Source organism: Dermacentor variabilis, chromosome 11, assembly GCF_050947875.1.
Source record: "Dermacentor variabilis isolate Ectoservices chromosome 11, ASM5094787v1, whole genome shotgun sequence".
NCBI lineage: Eukaryota > Metazoa > Arthropoda > Arachnida > Ixodida > Ixodidae > Dermacentor > Dermacentor variabilis.
The window spans coordinates 33986261-34003200 of NC_134578.1; the positions used below are offsets into that span (position 1 = coordinate 33986261).

A 16940-nucleotide genomic window follows, 5' to 3' on the forward strand; every position below is an offset into this window, starting at 1 on the left:
GTGTGTGCCAACCCGACCAGCCATAAACTCTACTGATCATTAACACCTTGCTTAAAGAAGATATTCAGTGTAGTTGGGAAAGCAAACATTACACCTGTTTGCCACAATTTGAGCGGCATTTGACGACTTTCCATGAATTTGGGTTTGTAGCTTTTCATTCACATGTAGTCTAATCTTGTTACAGCGAAGTTGCAACCAACAAGGAATTACCTTCATTATACCTTGTAATTGTTCTAAGCATTGAACAAATATTTGCTTTTCTGTAACCAGTATTGTCTCTGATCTTGCATTTTCGATTTTGTGATAGCAGTCAATTGTAATTATTATTATTTTATTTTAAAAAGAAAGAGAAAAATTTATTTGAGAAAAAGAAAGCAAGGAGCAAGCTGGCAACTGCCACCATAAGCAGCACAACACTGCCTACTCTTCAGGAAGCTGTAGAATACTGCATAAAATAAAGTGAGAGCGACCAAATTTTGCTTGTACTGTTATATCGGATAATTCGTTATATCCGATAATTTGCTATATTGCGGGTAAATTAAATTGTAATGATTTCTGGAGTTGTCAGCAGGCATTGTTAGACGGTTTGAACACAGCGGCGTGTCCCCTTTGATTACTTTAGGTATCTGGGCTGACAGCGACGATGAAGGAGGGGACGAGCGGCCCAGTTTCCAGTCCTCGAAGAAGCACAAGGACTTCTCTGCGCCCATCAGCTTCGTTAGTGGTGGGGTGCGTCAGGTGGGAAAACAGGAAGAGAAGAAAGAAGAAGGCAGTGAAGAAGAGGTGAGTCACGGTGGCAGATTCGAACACCTTTCCTTGCTAAAGTTCACTGAGTCCTCATGCCTGATTTAGTCTGATGATTTCATATGCCTACAGTTTGCATGGAACACAATCAAATGCCTTTCATGACCAAGCAAGGTGACATAATCAAGCATCTGCTGTAGAGTTTGCGTAAATTTGTACTTTTTTTTATCTAGTTTCTCCAAAACTTCTGTGTAACAAACAAGAAACAATTGATCTTTTTTTTTCCTTTCCTGCTGCCACTTTTTCCCCCTCTGCAGAATATTCCTTTTACTTCAGGCGAGTGGTGTAGCCAGGGGTGGCAAAATTTCTGGCTATGCCACTGCTTCGGATGAGCCATCTAAGCTTAAATTTATCGACATTAAAGCTATTGTCCTTTCATGCTTGTCAGTTAGGTACCAGCCACAGGTCCTTTAGAGCAGCTCTGCATAAGTTGACTGAAGCGCCCGGAAGGTTGCACTACTAGTGGCGTCGACCGCGGTGTGCATGAATTCCTTTTGTAAAGTATGCCCTTCTAAAATTTCGTTGTTGTTATGGTACATAATGCTCCCTTTTTGATCCTTTCTTTTTTTTTTTCCGTGTGCTTTTTCTTGTATTTTTCGTCACCTCCAGTGTGGCCACATTTGCGATCTCAACTACAACTGCAAGGGCTCCTTTTACTTCTCACTCACATGTCTCTCGCGATTTCTGTGTTTTCATGTCTGTGAGTCACAACCATGTATATTTGCTTCAATCTGTGACAAGCTGAGTGTTGTATTCAGGAGAGGCTCTTCACACAAAAGCTTGGTGTGTGTAATCTTTGTCTCCGTGCAGCAACAGGTAGGTGACTCCATTGTGGATCGCACACCGTAAAGAGGAGTTACACATTCAGTTTATCAACATGCGTACTACCTAATCATACATTGCGTGCATGAGCAAGAGGTGCCAGCTTGTGGGGGCAAGAGGACATCTCTCAGCATACCCACATACAGTAAACTCCAGTCAACTAGAAGTTGTAAAAACTAAAAGAAATTTTGAGATAAGAGGAATTGCAAAAATACAAGCTTGTTGGTGCACATAGACCACATGGGGCGTTTCTAATATGCCACCAGTAACATTCTTGGTCACTTTTGCGTGCGTTGGTATCCATCATGTCGGCATCTATACTCGCGGACAACTTTCTGTGGCTATGAAGAGAAAGCTACATTCGCGTGGCTGCTGCCCATGTGTTACCGCTCCAAGTAATCCGTACATTCATATGGCATTACATTACATTACATTCATATGGCAGTGCTTCTTTTGTGATGTTTGGCCATTTTTTCTGTTTCAGCATGCATCGAGCAGTGAAGAGGAAGTTAAGATTCCAGCGAAAACCAAGAAGACTGGATTCGCGGGTGGCCGTGGCGGTGTTGCTCATGGCCTGCTAGGTGCTGAAGGGTAAGTTGTTGCGTTGAGCTTGCTGTAAGCTTTCACATTTTCTTTCTTTTTTTTCCATTTTCATCGTAAAAGGTAACCGTGCTCCAATTTCACTAAGGCCCTGTCATGGTAAATTGACCAGGTCCAAGCTAAATTTTTGCTGTTGAAAAATTTAAGAAAAGGCGCTGTATTTGGGCATCTAGCACAGTGGTAGAATTTCATCAATTTGACCTTGGCGGACATGGGCAGTTGTTTTGAATAGTCCATAATTCAAATTTTAAATGGGGTTAAAAAGTCGGCAGTTTTCTGGTCTCCTCAACGCGGTCGGACTTAAAGGAAGGTCAAGTTCGTGTAAATTTGGTGCAGCATGCCTATGCTCCGAATCGCTCCAGTTGAGGATTAGTTTGCAAGAGTGCAACATTTTCACACTGATGTGTTCAGTGCTCGAGTAATGTGTCACTTTGGCACTGCTGTGCACAACAGCCAGAAAGCACTTCCTTGTACAGCCCAGCATTTTCAAGGTAGCTGTGACCATAGACAAAATCGAGGATTATGTATGGTCTGCATCAAGAGTCGTTTCTCAACAGTCACTTGCAATCTTAATGCAGTATCAGGATCAGGCTTGCCAACTTCATTACTTGGCAAGTAGCCACAAAATTTCCAAAGGTAGCTGTAAACCAACCTGTCTTGGCCGTAGATCAGAGACATAGCCAAGAGAGTAGCCAAACAGGGACATAAAAACCTGCTTTTCATGATAGTCAATGAAGAGACATGTTCTAACAAGACTTGGCATCAGACTTCAATGTCACGGAAGACAGAATCAGTAATACGGAGTGTAGGTGTCTGAATGCTGTCGTCATTATGCAAAAAGTTACTCTTTACGTGAAATGCAATTAATACTAACATAATTTTATTGTATTACTGCAGCAGCTTGCAGTGATTTCAAATTTTGTTGAAATTCTTGTGGCTATCAGGGGTTGTAGCCAAACATGGCAACCCTGGCTTTGATATTTCTTCTTGGCATATTATTATATCATCAGTTATAATAATTATTATCCAATAGTATGTGCTTAGCGGTTGCATGCGTTCACCAGTGTAGTGACAAGTGCATGAAGTGCAGAAATGCCAAGTAACCGCTCGAAATTGCCTCTTTTACTCACTACATTACTAGCAATGCATAGGCCTCACTAAGGTGTTGTTACTAATAACTGTAATGGTATTGCTAACGGCAGTAATTGTGAAATATGTGACGCATGTTCAACAAATCCCTTAGGTTCACAGCATACTGCACCACTGATGAATGGCTGTGTCGAAAGTTAAAAATTAAATTCTGGGGTTCTGTGTGCCAAAACCATGATCTGGTTATGAGGGGTACTCCAGATTAACTTTGAATGCCTTGGGTTCTTCAAGGTGCACCCAATGCATGGTGTACATTGGCGCTTAGCACCAATGTACCGTGCTTAGCAGTGGATCAAACTTCACAAACGCGAATAAGCAAATAAAAGAAATCTGTGCGTAATGTAATAATGGATTATCAACGATTAAAGAATTTGTCAGGTTAGTGATATGACTCGTATTCCACCTTCAAGGAGTGCGTTACCCACAGGGGAAGCTAAAATAAATCTTATCGCTGTTTGACCTGCCAAGGTCATGCCTGTCTGTTTTATTTTGTTCCACTTGGAATTGTTATATCTACACCTTCGGGGTCCTCTTGAAGTGCGCGCCTTTGCCTGCGTAGTGTTTTACTTTAGAATTGTTCTTCTCGCTTGTGAGAGCAGGATGACCTATCTAGCACTCTTTTTGTGGTGAGTTGCTTACGAGGGTTCATTGCACTGTTTTGGGATTCTCCATGCATGTGCGCGTAACCACTGGCTGTGGCATTCTGTTACCAAGTGCAAGGTCACGGGCTTGGCTTCGACAGCAGTATTCTGTTAGCAACAAAATGGCTCAAGTGATCGCGTAGCTTGCTTTGGCCGCACATTAAAGAACACCAGGGGGTCGCAATTAATCTGGAGTCCCCCATTACGGCATGCATCATAAGCTACTGTCCAGTTTTGTGATGCTAAACCTCATTATTATTTAATAATGGCAACTTTGTTGCTCTGAAGACATTCTCGATGAATTGCTAGCCTAAGTGCCAAGGATGGGAAGGTACTAGACTACAGATGTGTTCCATGAGTTATATTTTCTGCGAGAACTCTAGCAGTTTAACACCTTGACAGCCAACAATTATGGCCACAAATGATGCCAAAATGGTTCTTGAGGTTTAGAACTCTTAAGCTATGCAATCTGTGCCTTCTGCAGGCAGTCTCAAGTTTGCCCAGTATAAACGCTTTCCAGAATTCATACCACCATTTGTGATTTCTTTAATGAACTTACTATAGTTTCTTTAACTTTACTGAATGTTAAAGGTATTTGTGGTATGATTTGATTGCACTGTATAGTTTTCTTTTCTCGCTCTACCTCAAAAGGAAATGAATGTGTGTTTGTCATGTCAATCGCCAAGAGCTTTCCTGAAAAGTCTATTTTGACTCTGTGCCCTTTTCTCTCTTGTTCTTTGCAGGGGCTTCGGCAACTGGGAGAAATACACGAAGGGTATTGGAGCTAAGTTACTCCTTCAGGTGTGAGATTGATCAATTGATTTTCGCAGAGTGATCATCGATTGAAGCCGCTTTTTCTAACTTTTTTTTTTTTCCGCGTTATAAGCCTGGCCTCCATGCTGAGGTGGCAAACGATTGTTGCTCTTACACTAGGCTTCACTATCTGGGAAGATTTGCCGTTGAGATATGTTAATTGTGCCACTGAAATCAACAGAATACCTATGAAAAATGTCAGTATGAGGTTTCTGGTTCACTATCACTTGTGTTACGAACAGTAGTTGGCATGTGCTTCTAGGTTATTCTTTTTTATTGAAGAATTTTAAAATCATTTCTTTTTTTTTTTTTGCAATGAGAAAATGAGCAGCTCTTGATTCTGAATCTTTAGTGGCTTTTAGTGGTCTCGGATCATCACAACTTATATCACTATACTTTTAAAAAAATTCGCATGTTTTTATCTTAAATTAGGTTGTAAATAGTCGTGGCAAGTTTGTTATTTTCACTAAGTTTTTTCTTCTGTTGTGCAACAAGCGTTTCATTGCACTTGACATACGAAAAAAACAAACAAACAAAGATTAGCATACAAGCCTGGAGTTTTTGACGTTCTGAAAAGTGTGCATAATTATGGTGCATATCCTAACATTTGGCTTTTCTAGCCCTACCTTACACTTGACAAGTTGGCTACTAGTGGCACTATTAGTTTAACGCCTGACTAAATATTAATGGCTTAAACTACCCTTGTGGCTGTGCTTTACATATAAACAATTTCTTATTCAGGGCTAATGCAGCAACACATAGGAGTTCAAATAATCGTTGAGATGACCGTTACAGTTTAAAAGCATGGTAATGAAATGTTGGAGTACTGTGCTCAACGATGCTACTGTTTGCCACTTTCCAGGCATGAAGCTTTGTTCATTCAAAAAGCAGCCACACATTGACTTTCTGGCAAACTTTTATTGAAATGACACCCTCTCTTTTTTGCCACTAGACATAAATCATGTTACCACTTAGCTGTACTAGTGAACAATTTATGCATATTTTTATCAGCTAATCATGTTGGCTTTGTCACAAGTCGCAATAAGTCTGTCTGCAAGTCACAATTCCTGCAAGGACAAATGCTACTGCTATTTTATGCACAGCATTCTGAAGTTTGAGCCAGAAAGAGCTGTACCGTGGATCTTTCTGCAAATAGCAGAGCACGGCACTTGATCGTTGTTCACCCGCACTTGTTCCAGAAAGAATTTGCAGTTCAATTTCCCAAAGACATGTTCTGCATTTTTTTGTAAATCCTGGGGGACATAGTAATTAGGACAGTGTTTTAGTGTTAGTTACTGTGTCTGTTGACTGAAAGTTGCACTTACTGTATGTATCATAGGTAATGAAATAGACTGTGAATTGCTAAACAGTGAAAATATCTGCACAAGTGCACAAATATTGGGACAAACAATACTCAGAGTAGCGGGAAATTTTTAAAATAAAAGGTACATGGAAGGGTCCTGTATGAAGTATGTCAAAAGGTGCTCTTCATTTATTTTTTAATTTTTACATTCAAAAAGCACAGGTTGCATGCTGGAATTGAGAATGAGCTATCACCATTACCTTACCACACTCTACATAGGTCTCGTTAAGCTGTACACATTTAATTAATCAGAGATAGCACAGTAATCCTATTTAGAATGTATACACGATGTATACCCACTACATGTACAGACACTACACTGTTGTCCACTGTTAAAGGAAACGTCTAACCAGTTATAACGCCACTATAACTGGCATATTTCTTTGCCTTTGTGTGAAAAGCATGGCAGATACAAGTAGTTAGACATACATTTATACATGAACAATTTGCCTTTGGGCCTTTGTGTCATGTCTGGATGGCAGAATACCACCTGTGTGTTCCTTTTAGCAGTGGATCATAGCATGCCACGATGTAATTGCAGTTAATACATTGTTCAGTTGCTGTTTTTTCTATGGCAGAGCCTGAGCTTAACGCCACTGATTTTTCGTTTCCTAGATGGGCTACCAGCCGGGTAAAGGTCTCGGCCGAGACCTCCAGGGCATCTCCGCGCCCATCGAAGCAAAGGTCCGCAAAGGCAAAGGAGCAATCGGTCTATATGGACCAGAGACCAAAGGGCCAAAGCTTATGGCGGCCGACGCAGCGGCTGAGGAGTCTATAGGTCGCAAAGGGGCCCAGCCCGAGCTTAACCAGTGGCGAAAACGCAAGGTAAGGCAGAAGAGCTGTTGCAGAAGCAGGTTTCTGGGAAACATGTTCGCACTCCAAAACATTGAATAGAGGAGTTCCTCGCACATCTCGTTTAGACACTGAAAATAAAGCAGGAGTACACGATCTGGTATTGCTGTCCTAGTCACCGTCTTTTCTTTACTGACAGTTGAACCCGGATATAGCAAAGTACTTTCTATATTGGAACAGTTGTAACATCCCCTTGGAACTACCATATAAAGGTGTAGCTCTATACTATGTGTATATCGAGCTCCCGTTCAGCACCACAACAATATATTGAACGCTGCACCCCTGCAAGTGCGCTTCTCCTAAAGGAACTGCAATTCCTTCTCGTGTCATCGGAAATCTTCATGTTGACATAAATGACATTTACGTTGATACGAAATATTCATATTCATTAAAAAGGAGCAAGGTGCTCGTCTCAGAATACGAATGGCCCGTGCAGGAAGGTTCTTATTTGCACTCCGCAATGCCGGATTTGCTTTAGTGAGCTTTACTGATGCACAGCTGTGGGTTGTGGCAAAGCATACTAATAGCGGGAAGAACTCCATCATGCAGTGAGGCATACTTGCTGCGATCATTCGTTATCGGAAAGAGGATCACCAAGCTGCTTCAAGAATGCAGAAGGGGTCTCGGCCCAATACACATGCTCCACGAGAAATGGATGGCACTCAGTCTTTTCACCGAGTGGCTCTGGGCATGGAATCGGTAAATGCCCACTTTTCACATTCTCAAGAGGCTGTCCGTGACGTGTCGAGCTTTCAGATAAGCTTCGGATAGGCATATTGTATATATTGAATTATCATTGAAATTGAATATATTGAATATTATTGAAATATTTCACGATACCCTTTTAGTTCGATATATCCATGTTCGATAGTAGAAACATCATTGCTGTTTGCAAGGTTGCCTCGATGGCGCTGTAAATCAGAAGTCGGCCATCTTGCTGAGGGCAACCTAGTAATGTGGAAAAGCATACGTGCAGTATCTCTTATTTGCCCGTCGATTTCCTGTATTAGTTTTCTTATTACAGTGACAGCAGTCAAGAGTTCCTTCGCCAACTTTTTGTGATGCCCGGCAGGTATCATCGCTGTGTTTGTCGTTGCCACATTTCCTTGCCAGAAAACAATTCTTACCTCTTTCTAGCCAGCACTCGATCCCGTGTGTGCAGTCATTGTGTCTGTGGCGTGGTCGGTCGGTCGGTATTTTCGTCACATTGTTGGCTGTTGTCATTGTGGCATCATTTGTCATTAGTATTATTTTGCCCTTGGTGGCTGGTACTGTTGGTGCCACATACAGTCGCTCTCCTTTGGATTTGTTATTCTAGTTGTGCCATTGTTTGCGGGCATCGTTGTGCCAACATTTGTTTCTAGTCTTACAAGCGCATTGGTGGCACTCACTGTAATGCCATCATTTGCAGTCAATATGCCGTATTTACTCGACTCTAACGCACTCTCGATTCTAAAGTGCAGCCATTTTCCGTGACCAAAAAAAAAGGAGAAAAATAATCACCCTCGATTGTAATGCGCACCCATTTCCCGCGACCTAACAAAAGAAAAGTCCTTTACAGTACCGCGCTCCTCATTCTTTCATGCAGGAATACAACTTTCTCTCATTTGGAAAAACAAAGATTTACTCCCAGTACACTGAAGTTGCAATAAATAAAAAAAGTTCACAGTTTCGCCTGAAAGGCGAAGCATCTATATTACGATAGCACATTAGTAGACAGCTATACGAAAAGTAAGGATAGTAGTTTTATCGGCCGTATAAACTTTTAAACATTAGCTTACTAACTAAATTAACAAGCATGGTGTCACGCGCACAAGCAAACACGAACACGTCTCACGCACTGACCGCGGAAACTTTCTATCAAAATGCTGCAGGGCCGGAGTGGTAACAGGAGCAAGTGAATTGACCTTTGTGCAGCCTTTCGCTCCAACGCGCACTAAGTGACGAGAACACAGCGCGGTGCACCTAGATGCGTAGACTCTGTCTTCACTGCAGATCGCTTTCAACATAGGGATCGCGCGGTCGCGCCGTGCGTTGCAGCTGCTGGAGTAGAAAGCTTGTCCTGTTTGTGCCAGTCCCGCACGCAAGTTTCGGGAACCCCGAACGCCCGTGATGCGGCCCCATTTCCGTCCATCTTTCTACACCTGATCGCTTTCCTTTTAATTACGTCATCGTAATGAACTCTGCATGTTTTCGCAGTCGGCACTTCCATGCTACTAGAGCAAATGCGGAAAACGGGAATACCGGGAAGACGGACACGTACTACAGCACATGAAGTTACGACAGCTAGGCTCGAAGCGCGTGCAAGGCGGCCATGTTGAAATGCCGATGGCAATATGGTAAAACAGATTTAGGGTCGTACTCGATCCTAACACGCACGCAATTTTTGTATCCGTTTTATTGAAAAAAAGTGTGTGTTAGAGTTGAGTAAATGTGCTAATTGTGCCATTGTTGGCCATCATTACGATATTTTATTTCGATTTTGTAAAACATTCTTAAATATCCTGCATGTTTCATTGCATTTAAAACTAATTTGGGTGTCCTGCATGTTTGATTGCATTTAAAACTGTAGTTTGGGTAAAGGCAAAAGCTTTTTTTTGTTTTGGAGTTGGAGGGGGGAGGAGTGTCGACGACAGTAGCTCCAGCAGCATTAAGAGGTGTTCAGCCATGGCATATCGTTGGGAAGTCGGCCATGAAATCTTGGTCTTCCTTGATCCTGTCAGAGACCTGTGCGCAGTACACTTACAGTTGCGTGCAATGACCGTTGGTAACATAGATGAATGAACATCTGCAAAGTTTTATACAGGCGTCTGCTCGGCTACATTGACGGACCATGTCCAGAAAGCCATCAAGGACTTCTTCACGCAAAACCAGTCGCCATAAGTAAACAAGAATGTCTTGGCTTTACCAAGGTGCTGTGATTCCGGTTTGTTACAGATGATGCAAATTTTTTATGATTATCTATTTTGAATATTTGGATAAGCCATATTATTGAAATTTTACTGTAATTGTGCAAACAAGGCCATTCTAAAATATAAATTAAAAAGAAGACTTTTGTACTGTGAAGTCATTCGTGTCTTTTCATTCATCTATTTGGATCTCTTGCCCATGCAGGAGGGTGAAAAGAAGGTGACCTATGTCTACAAGACAATCGATGAGGTCAAGTCAGAGGGGGTCTACAAGAAACCGCCCACTGGGCCCCAGAGCAAGCTCAGCAAGGTGAAGGTGATCGACATGACTGGGCCAGAGCAGCGGGTTCTGTCCGGTACGTACACTGCTTCTGAGAAGTGCCTTCCAACCTGTTGGGGTGTAATCAGCAGCCTATTGTAGTTTCTTGCGTAAGGCCCGCACAGCCATGTTAGAGCATGACAGTTTCACTAAGCATCATGCACATACCCACGTGCTGGTCATTTAGTGCAAGCTGCTACTAGAACGCACCAGTTGCTGACCTGCTGATGATGCCATCATCACCGTATCCTGCTGGATCATGTGGCATAGATCCAGCGCACTTCAACGCTGTCCGCCATGCTGCAGCATGTTGTTTAGCTGCATTGTGCTTTCACGCAGGTGTTGATATCAAGTGGGGAAACACTTGACTGCACCGCAGCCCTCATGCTCCAAGTGAGCAGTAATCCAAGTGATCCATGTGCATAGCAACATGGGAGTGTACATTGCTGGTGTGCTTAGAAAGAAGGACTTGCCACAACCAACCAAATCCGCTAGGCTTTCCAAAGTAAACTGTGCAAGTTCCCAAGCGTTGAGAAACAACTCTTGGGATTTTGTACAGAAATGATGAGGATGACTGAATAAAAGCCTTTATAGGGAACCATTAGTGGCTGCATTATTGTGCATAGCTGCCTAAGTGCTCTTCGAGTATGCAGTCTGTAACCATAAGTCTGTCCTATGTGAGGCTCATACGCTGTAAGAAGTCGGTGAAGAAATTGCCAACCTTATACCAGTAAATATGGTAGTTCAAAAGTCTGTAATACTCGAAACCTCATGCCCTGTGGCAGGATAGCTGTTCACAAAGCAAAAGCAAGAGCAGTAAAAAAATTACCCACCGCGGTAATTCAGTGACCATCGTATTCTGCTGCCGAGTACAAAGTAGTGGTTACGTTTCCCAGCAGCGACGGTGATGGCTTCATTTTGATGGGGCAAAATGGAAACACGCTCATGTACTCAAATTTAAGTGCTTGTTACAGATCCCCAGATTGTAACAATTATTCCGGAGCACTCCCTAAGCGTCTCTCATAGCACCGGTGTTGCTCTGGCATGTTAAAGGAGTAGCGACACATATTTGAGAAGTTGTAAAAACTACCGTGACACACTTTTAGCACTTAAAATGATGACACTCCGCCATTATGAAGGTTGGGAAATGCAAGATGCATTAATTTGATACTTAAATTGGTTCTCTAAATGCTCGTCATAGACTTTATTGTGACGTCGTGACAGAGAGAGAAAAATTAGTTGCCATCATGCTGCAATAAGCTTGGTGTTAAGACATCACTCATAAAAAAAAAAAGAAAGTCTACGCTTGTTACAATGGACCCGCATACAACAGACTATCAGCCACAGCGGACGAAATTAGTGGCAATTTTTTTTTTCAAAATCAGGTGCATAAAATGTACTTTTGCAGTGTCAATCGACATGGGCTGACAGCTGACTTGCGAGGGTCAGCTGACGATTGCAGCTCAATATCGCGCACGCCAGGGAGGATGGTGGGGCGGAAACATGCTGTCTTCTTTTGCGCACGAGGCAAGGGGGGGGTAGGGGTAGGCGAGAGAGAGGGGGTTCTACTCCGTCGACTGCTGCTTACGGTGCAGTCGCCATATCTTGAAAGCGATTTGCAATGTGGACAAAGTGCTCGGCCGCGTGGGCGCCTTATCTTGAAAATGATCTGTGATGTGAACAAAGTTCACCCAGTGCTAGTAGCTTCGTATGCCCTGGGCTTTCTATGCTTAGTTTGTGTTGAAGCGAGAGACAGCACAACGGTCAATTCATTTCTTGCTGCTGCCGCACTTATCTTGCTTAATTTGCTATCGCAATCGATGCTTCGCCTTTTGGTCGAAACTGCAACTTTTTTGTTTGTTTTTTACTTGGTATGTTTGTTACTCACTCTTTGCAATAAAGTGGTTAGACATTGCGACAAAAGTTTCGGAAGTGTGGTGTTTTGGATATTACGGACTTCGGATAAAACGGATGTTTTCTGTTGGATTATCAAGGTCCGTTGTAACGAGAGTTGACTGTAATAATGAAGAGTGCTGTGTGCTTCTCTCTCGCTTCATCGACATATGGCAGCTGTTTCAATCGCAGAAATGAAGTGAGTGTGTATTGTACGAAGTGTTATTATGTATTATGGTAAACTATCTCGGGTGCTCTTATGAGTTGCCAGTATTTTTTTTCCTCTTCTTACTCTAAACTTTATAGAGTTCGGACATTCATTTAAAACAGTATGAGAATTAAAATATGTGCCAGTACTTCTTTAACCCTTTGTGGTCATGAGTATTCATCCCATTTATGGTTGTTCCAGTCACGAGCCATTTCGCGCATTTTGGACGCCATGCAGGAAAGGTGGTCAGGTAAACAAATGCATATTAAGCAACTTATTTAAGAAAGATTTCTTTATTCTTGGTGCTCCCAGCAGTATGAGAGCACTGTGGTACTGCTTAAAGCACTCTCCCCTACTACAGGTTTGTGTGATCCTCATAGTCGCGTTATTTTAAGTGCTCTCATCCAAGGATACCTGCTGACTACATGAAGGCGAGATGTATTCATCCATGGTACTAAAATCGTCTTCTAATTCACTGAACTCGCATGAGTGTCGCCCATAAAATGCATGCGCAGGAAATGTCACCGTCATGTAAGCGGTTCATGCTGCAAATTGCGCAAAAATCCCTTCAACTGCCTTTGACAAAGTGCCGCCCTCATCTGTAGACGTTGCGAAGTACACGTAGTTGAAAACGTTCCTAGCGAAATAAAAAAAATAATTGGCAAATTCGAGCATGGGGGCTTGTCGAGCACTTCCTGACATCTGACTGGAACCCATTTTTTTTCGTGTCGCGGGAGGGGCCCAACACTTGACCACAATGAGTTAAAACTAATCAATCAATCTGTCAAAAACCTCTGCAAACTTCCGTAGCGCTTTTGATCTTCACTGGCTTTCCTAGAGACTTGGCTTTTTATTTTGTATCTCCTAGGTTATCACGAGCTGCACCAGCAGCACTCAAGGCCCGACGAACGCGAGGAGATCGAGCTGAAGCGTGCTGTCGGATCACAATTCTCGGTGCCGGAGCTGACGAACAACCTGACCCTTCTGGTCGACATGACGGAGCAGCGCATCGTGCAGAACGACCGCGAGGCCAAGCACGAGGAAGACCGCACCATCAACCTTCGGCACGAGCTGGACCGTCTTGACGAGCTCATCACGGCCGAGGAGAAGCAGGAGCGGAGGCTGGCGAAACTGAGTGAACTCGTGCAGACGTGAGTTTTTGTGTCTGCGTTGAAACTTGGTTAGTTGGCACAAACTTTGACAGTTTGCAGAAGTATTTAGGCATTGACAATACATAAGCAGATGAATGTAATTGTATGGAGCACATGATCGTTAGCATGACTATAGGGACATTATTTATGGACAATCACTTTTAGGGATACTTTTATGAGAGTTCAGGCGTCTAGTGCAAGATGCATCGGCATCTATGGGTGACAGCGTTCGTGACACTGTGCTAAGACGGCGTGCTTGGCACGCTGTCTTAGCATTTGTGACATTTTTGTGTGCACTGTACGATATGAGGAACAGTTTATTTCAAATCTGTACGGTCAAATCTGAACTACACAAGGAGTTTTCTTCATCCTGATGGCTTAATTAGCTTCAGGTCAATCACTCTAGTCCGCCAGCAGCAGACTCATGAACTATGCGACTGTGACACATAGGCTTAACCTCGGCTGAATGTGATCGGCGTCGACTCAAACTGTGTGTGCGGATGGTGAGGGCTGAAGTTGGGGCAGCCAACAACGCAACATCACTTGCCTCCCAACTCTTGCACCTCTGCTGAGGACGCAACTTCTCGTGACAGCAACTTCTCACGCCATGCATGCACCAATCGGCTCACGATCGTAAACTCCTCGACGCTCTCGACACCGTTGTCTGCATGATCCCCGCATGCTCTGCATGGAACACTCCTGACGTCATACACAGTGTGGTCTGTAACTGAAGATGAGGGAAGGAGGGTGTTCGAGGCAATTAATTCACTTGTAAAAAATCTGTGCAACTCTCAAATCTGCTTTTTTGAGGACATGACGGAAGTGTTCAGATGAATGTACCCAGGGAATTTCATCGACCTCTGTCGACACGGAAAAATTGCCGGAGTTGTCCTTTAACTGCAGCTAACTACCCATTTGACGTGATTTATCTTTTTTAAACAGGATGGTTGATCGCAGCCAAGAGGAGCATCCAGAGCCTTTGACGTTACAAGAGTGCGCAACCATGTTCCACACATTGCAAGACGAATTCTACGAAGAGTACAAGATGTACGGGCTCTCGGACTTGGCCATCACACTCCTGTGCCCTATGGTGAGGCTCGTTGCAAGATTTCCATGTGGCCAAGGCCACGGCGTGTGCACCTGGCTTTACATGTGTTATGTTGTCATCGTCATTATCCCATCTTATGTGCACTGCATAGTGGAGGCCCCTCCCAGCGATCTCCAATTGCCCCTGTGTTGTGGCGGGGGCCTATGCCTGCTAATTTCCCAATTTTTAGCAAATGTCTGTTGTATCCGTGACTTGACGTTACTTGATTGGGAGGCACAAAGAATGCTTTTTTTGTGTTGCAATTAATACAGTGTTTGCATTTGGTCTTTCTTTTTTTAGGTTCATCTCTGTTAATCAGCTGCTTGATTTATTTCTATTATGCACGAAAACAAGTTGCTCGGTTCCCAGATTTTCCTCTCGCAACTCACTTGCGCACAAGTGTTGGGCAAACGCGATGCAGCTTTTGCGCGTCTTTGCCCTTGACAGAACGAAAATACGCCCCTGCTCGGGCATTGCCGACGTGGGGTCGGAATTCAGTGCGCTGGCTGTCACATGCGGGCGTGACAGTAAAAGATTGTGGTTTAAACACTACCATTCAGATCACAGAAGTTGTGAAACAAAGTTAAGCATATCCTCTCAGCCCTGCCATTCTGCATTGAAGTGAGAGGTGCAGTATGGCAGCTGAATGGAAAGGTATGCTCTGCACCTATTCCGCCTTAATGGCTATAGTGTCTCGCTACTCAGCGTGAGGTTACAGGTTTCATTCCCAGCTGCATTTTGGTGAACTTGAAATGCAACAATGCCTCTGCGCATGTTAAAGAATGTCAAAATTAATCTGGAGCCCTCCACTGGGGCATCACTCCTCGCCCCAGTTTTGCTTTCTGGATTTGATTCATTGTCGAGCATTGTTTAACTGCGCGAACAAACGAACCACAAAGACAGCGAGGGACAAGGACAGACAAGGACTGCGCCCGTCCTTGTCCCTCGCTGTCTTTGTGGTTCGTTTGTTCGCGCAGTTAAACAATGCTCGCTAATATCTACCAACTCGCCCAACAACAAGTTCTTCTAAACTTTGATTCATTGGCTGTACTGAACTGTCTATTGTGTGTCTGTGTGTGTGTGTGTGTGTGTGTGTGTGTGTGTGTGTGTGTGTGTGTGTGTGTGTGTGTGTGTGTGTGTGTGTGTCTTGTGGTTCGAAATGTTCTGCAATCGGAGACGAAGTTTTGCAGAGAGGACGCAAGACATTCGTCTTCCCCATGCCTGAAAGGGTGCCTCGTTAAACCTATAACCCTTTCGGTGTCACTGACGTACCAGTATGTTTTTGCATTTCTGTCCTGCCATATCACTGACACCTGATAATAATGTGAGGACCATACCAAAAGTGCACTTGCCATTATCCGTGTCATTTTCTCCTTTTTGCATAAGCAAAAATAAACCGTTGTGTTCGTTTCATAATATTGGAGAAAAAAGAAGCCTGACGCTGTAAGTGCGTCGCATCCGAAAAAACCTTACACTGGAAGGGTCAACTGGCAAGATAAAAAAGTTGCAGCTTCACCCGAAAAGTGAAGCGACGATGGCGATAACAAATTATTAGCTTTTGTTAGGTCAATATCATTGAGCTGCCAGTTAAAGGGTTTAATTAACCGAAAAACCGCTGTTATCTCTCTCCAGGTGAAGAAGGAGCTTGAAAATTGGTCCCCCTTGAAGGAGCGGGATGCCCACGTCAGCCTATTTTGCACGTGGAAGGACCTGCTTGAGATATATGGCAGCAGGACGCACGATCACCGTGATGCACCTGAGGAGGACCCTTACCACAACCTGGTCTGGGAGACCTGGATGCCACCAGTGCGGCAAGCGATACTGTGAGTTGGGCGGCTGTGGCTGAGCCCTCCCTTGTTTGTTTGTCTCGACGTTTACAGTCGAACCCTGGTTATACGTCCCCCGGTTTTGCGACGACCCGGGTTTTGCGACGGATTAGTGCAGTCCAGGCGAAGACCCCATAGAAACAGTGCATTAAAAACCTCGGCTGTCTGACGAAATTTTACGCCTGACCCGCATTATGCGACGACCCTCGCGAATCGCAGGACGGAACGGCGGAGAAAAGAAAAGTGCGGTGGGTCTCTTTTCTCGCTCCGTCTCTCCGCATGTGGAGCGCTTGACACCGCTTGACCGGTTCGCTCCGGTGCAGCTTTCTTCCCTGCCTCGTCTCATCGTTCGTTTCTCTCTCCTCCACCAGCAGCCGCCCGCAACGCTCGCTGTGCTGAAATAGCACCTTTTCTTCTTCACAACCACTTTCTCCCTCTCTTCTCGACAGCGTAGCCTCTCGTCACTTTGGGGAAGCATTTCTCTCCTTCCAGTTTCCCAGCAG

The 16940-nt window shown here is 43.9% G+C and overlaps 1 protein-coding gene across 3 annotated transcripts in view; it reads left to right on the top strand.

Annotated features, from left to right (window-relative positions):
- The window catches only part of LOC142564964 (tuftelin-interacting protein 11-like), a 34492-nt gene that overhangs the window by 1015 nt on the left and 16537 nt on the right, over positions 1-16940 (top strand). For 2 of the 3 annotated variants that reach the window (XM_075676187.1, XM_075676188.1), the window contains exons 3-10: positions 623-783; positions 2111-2217; positions 4760-4817; positions 6808-7017; positions 10159-10309; positions 13242-13524; positions 14467-14614; positions 16244-16434. In XM_075676187.1, the coding sequence (XP_075532302.1) occupies positions 623-783; positions 2111-2217; positions 4760-4817; positions 6808-7017; positions 10159-10309; positions 13242-13524; positions 14467-14614; positions 16244-16434 (1309 nt within the window). Of the gene's footprint in view, positions 1-622; positions 784-2110; positions 2218-4759; positions 4818-6807; positions 7018-10158; positions 10310-13241; positions 13525-14466; positions 14615-16243; positions 16435-16940 lie in introns of those variants that run through there. The other variant, XM_075676189.1, reaches the window with a different exon arrangement.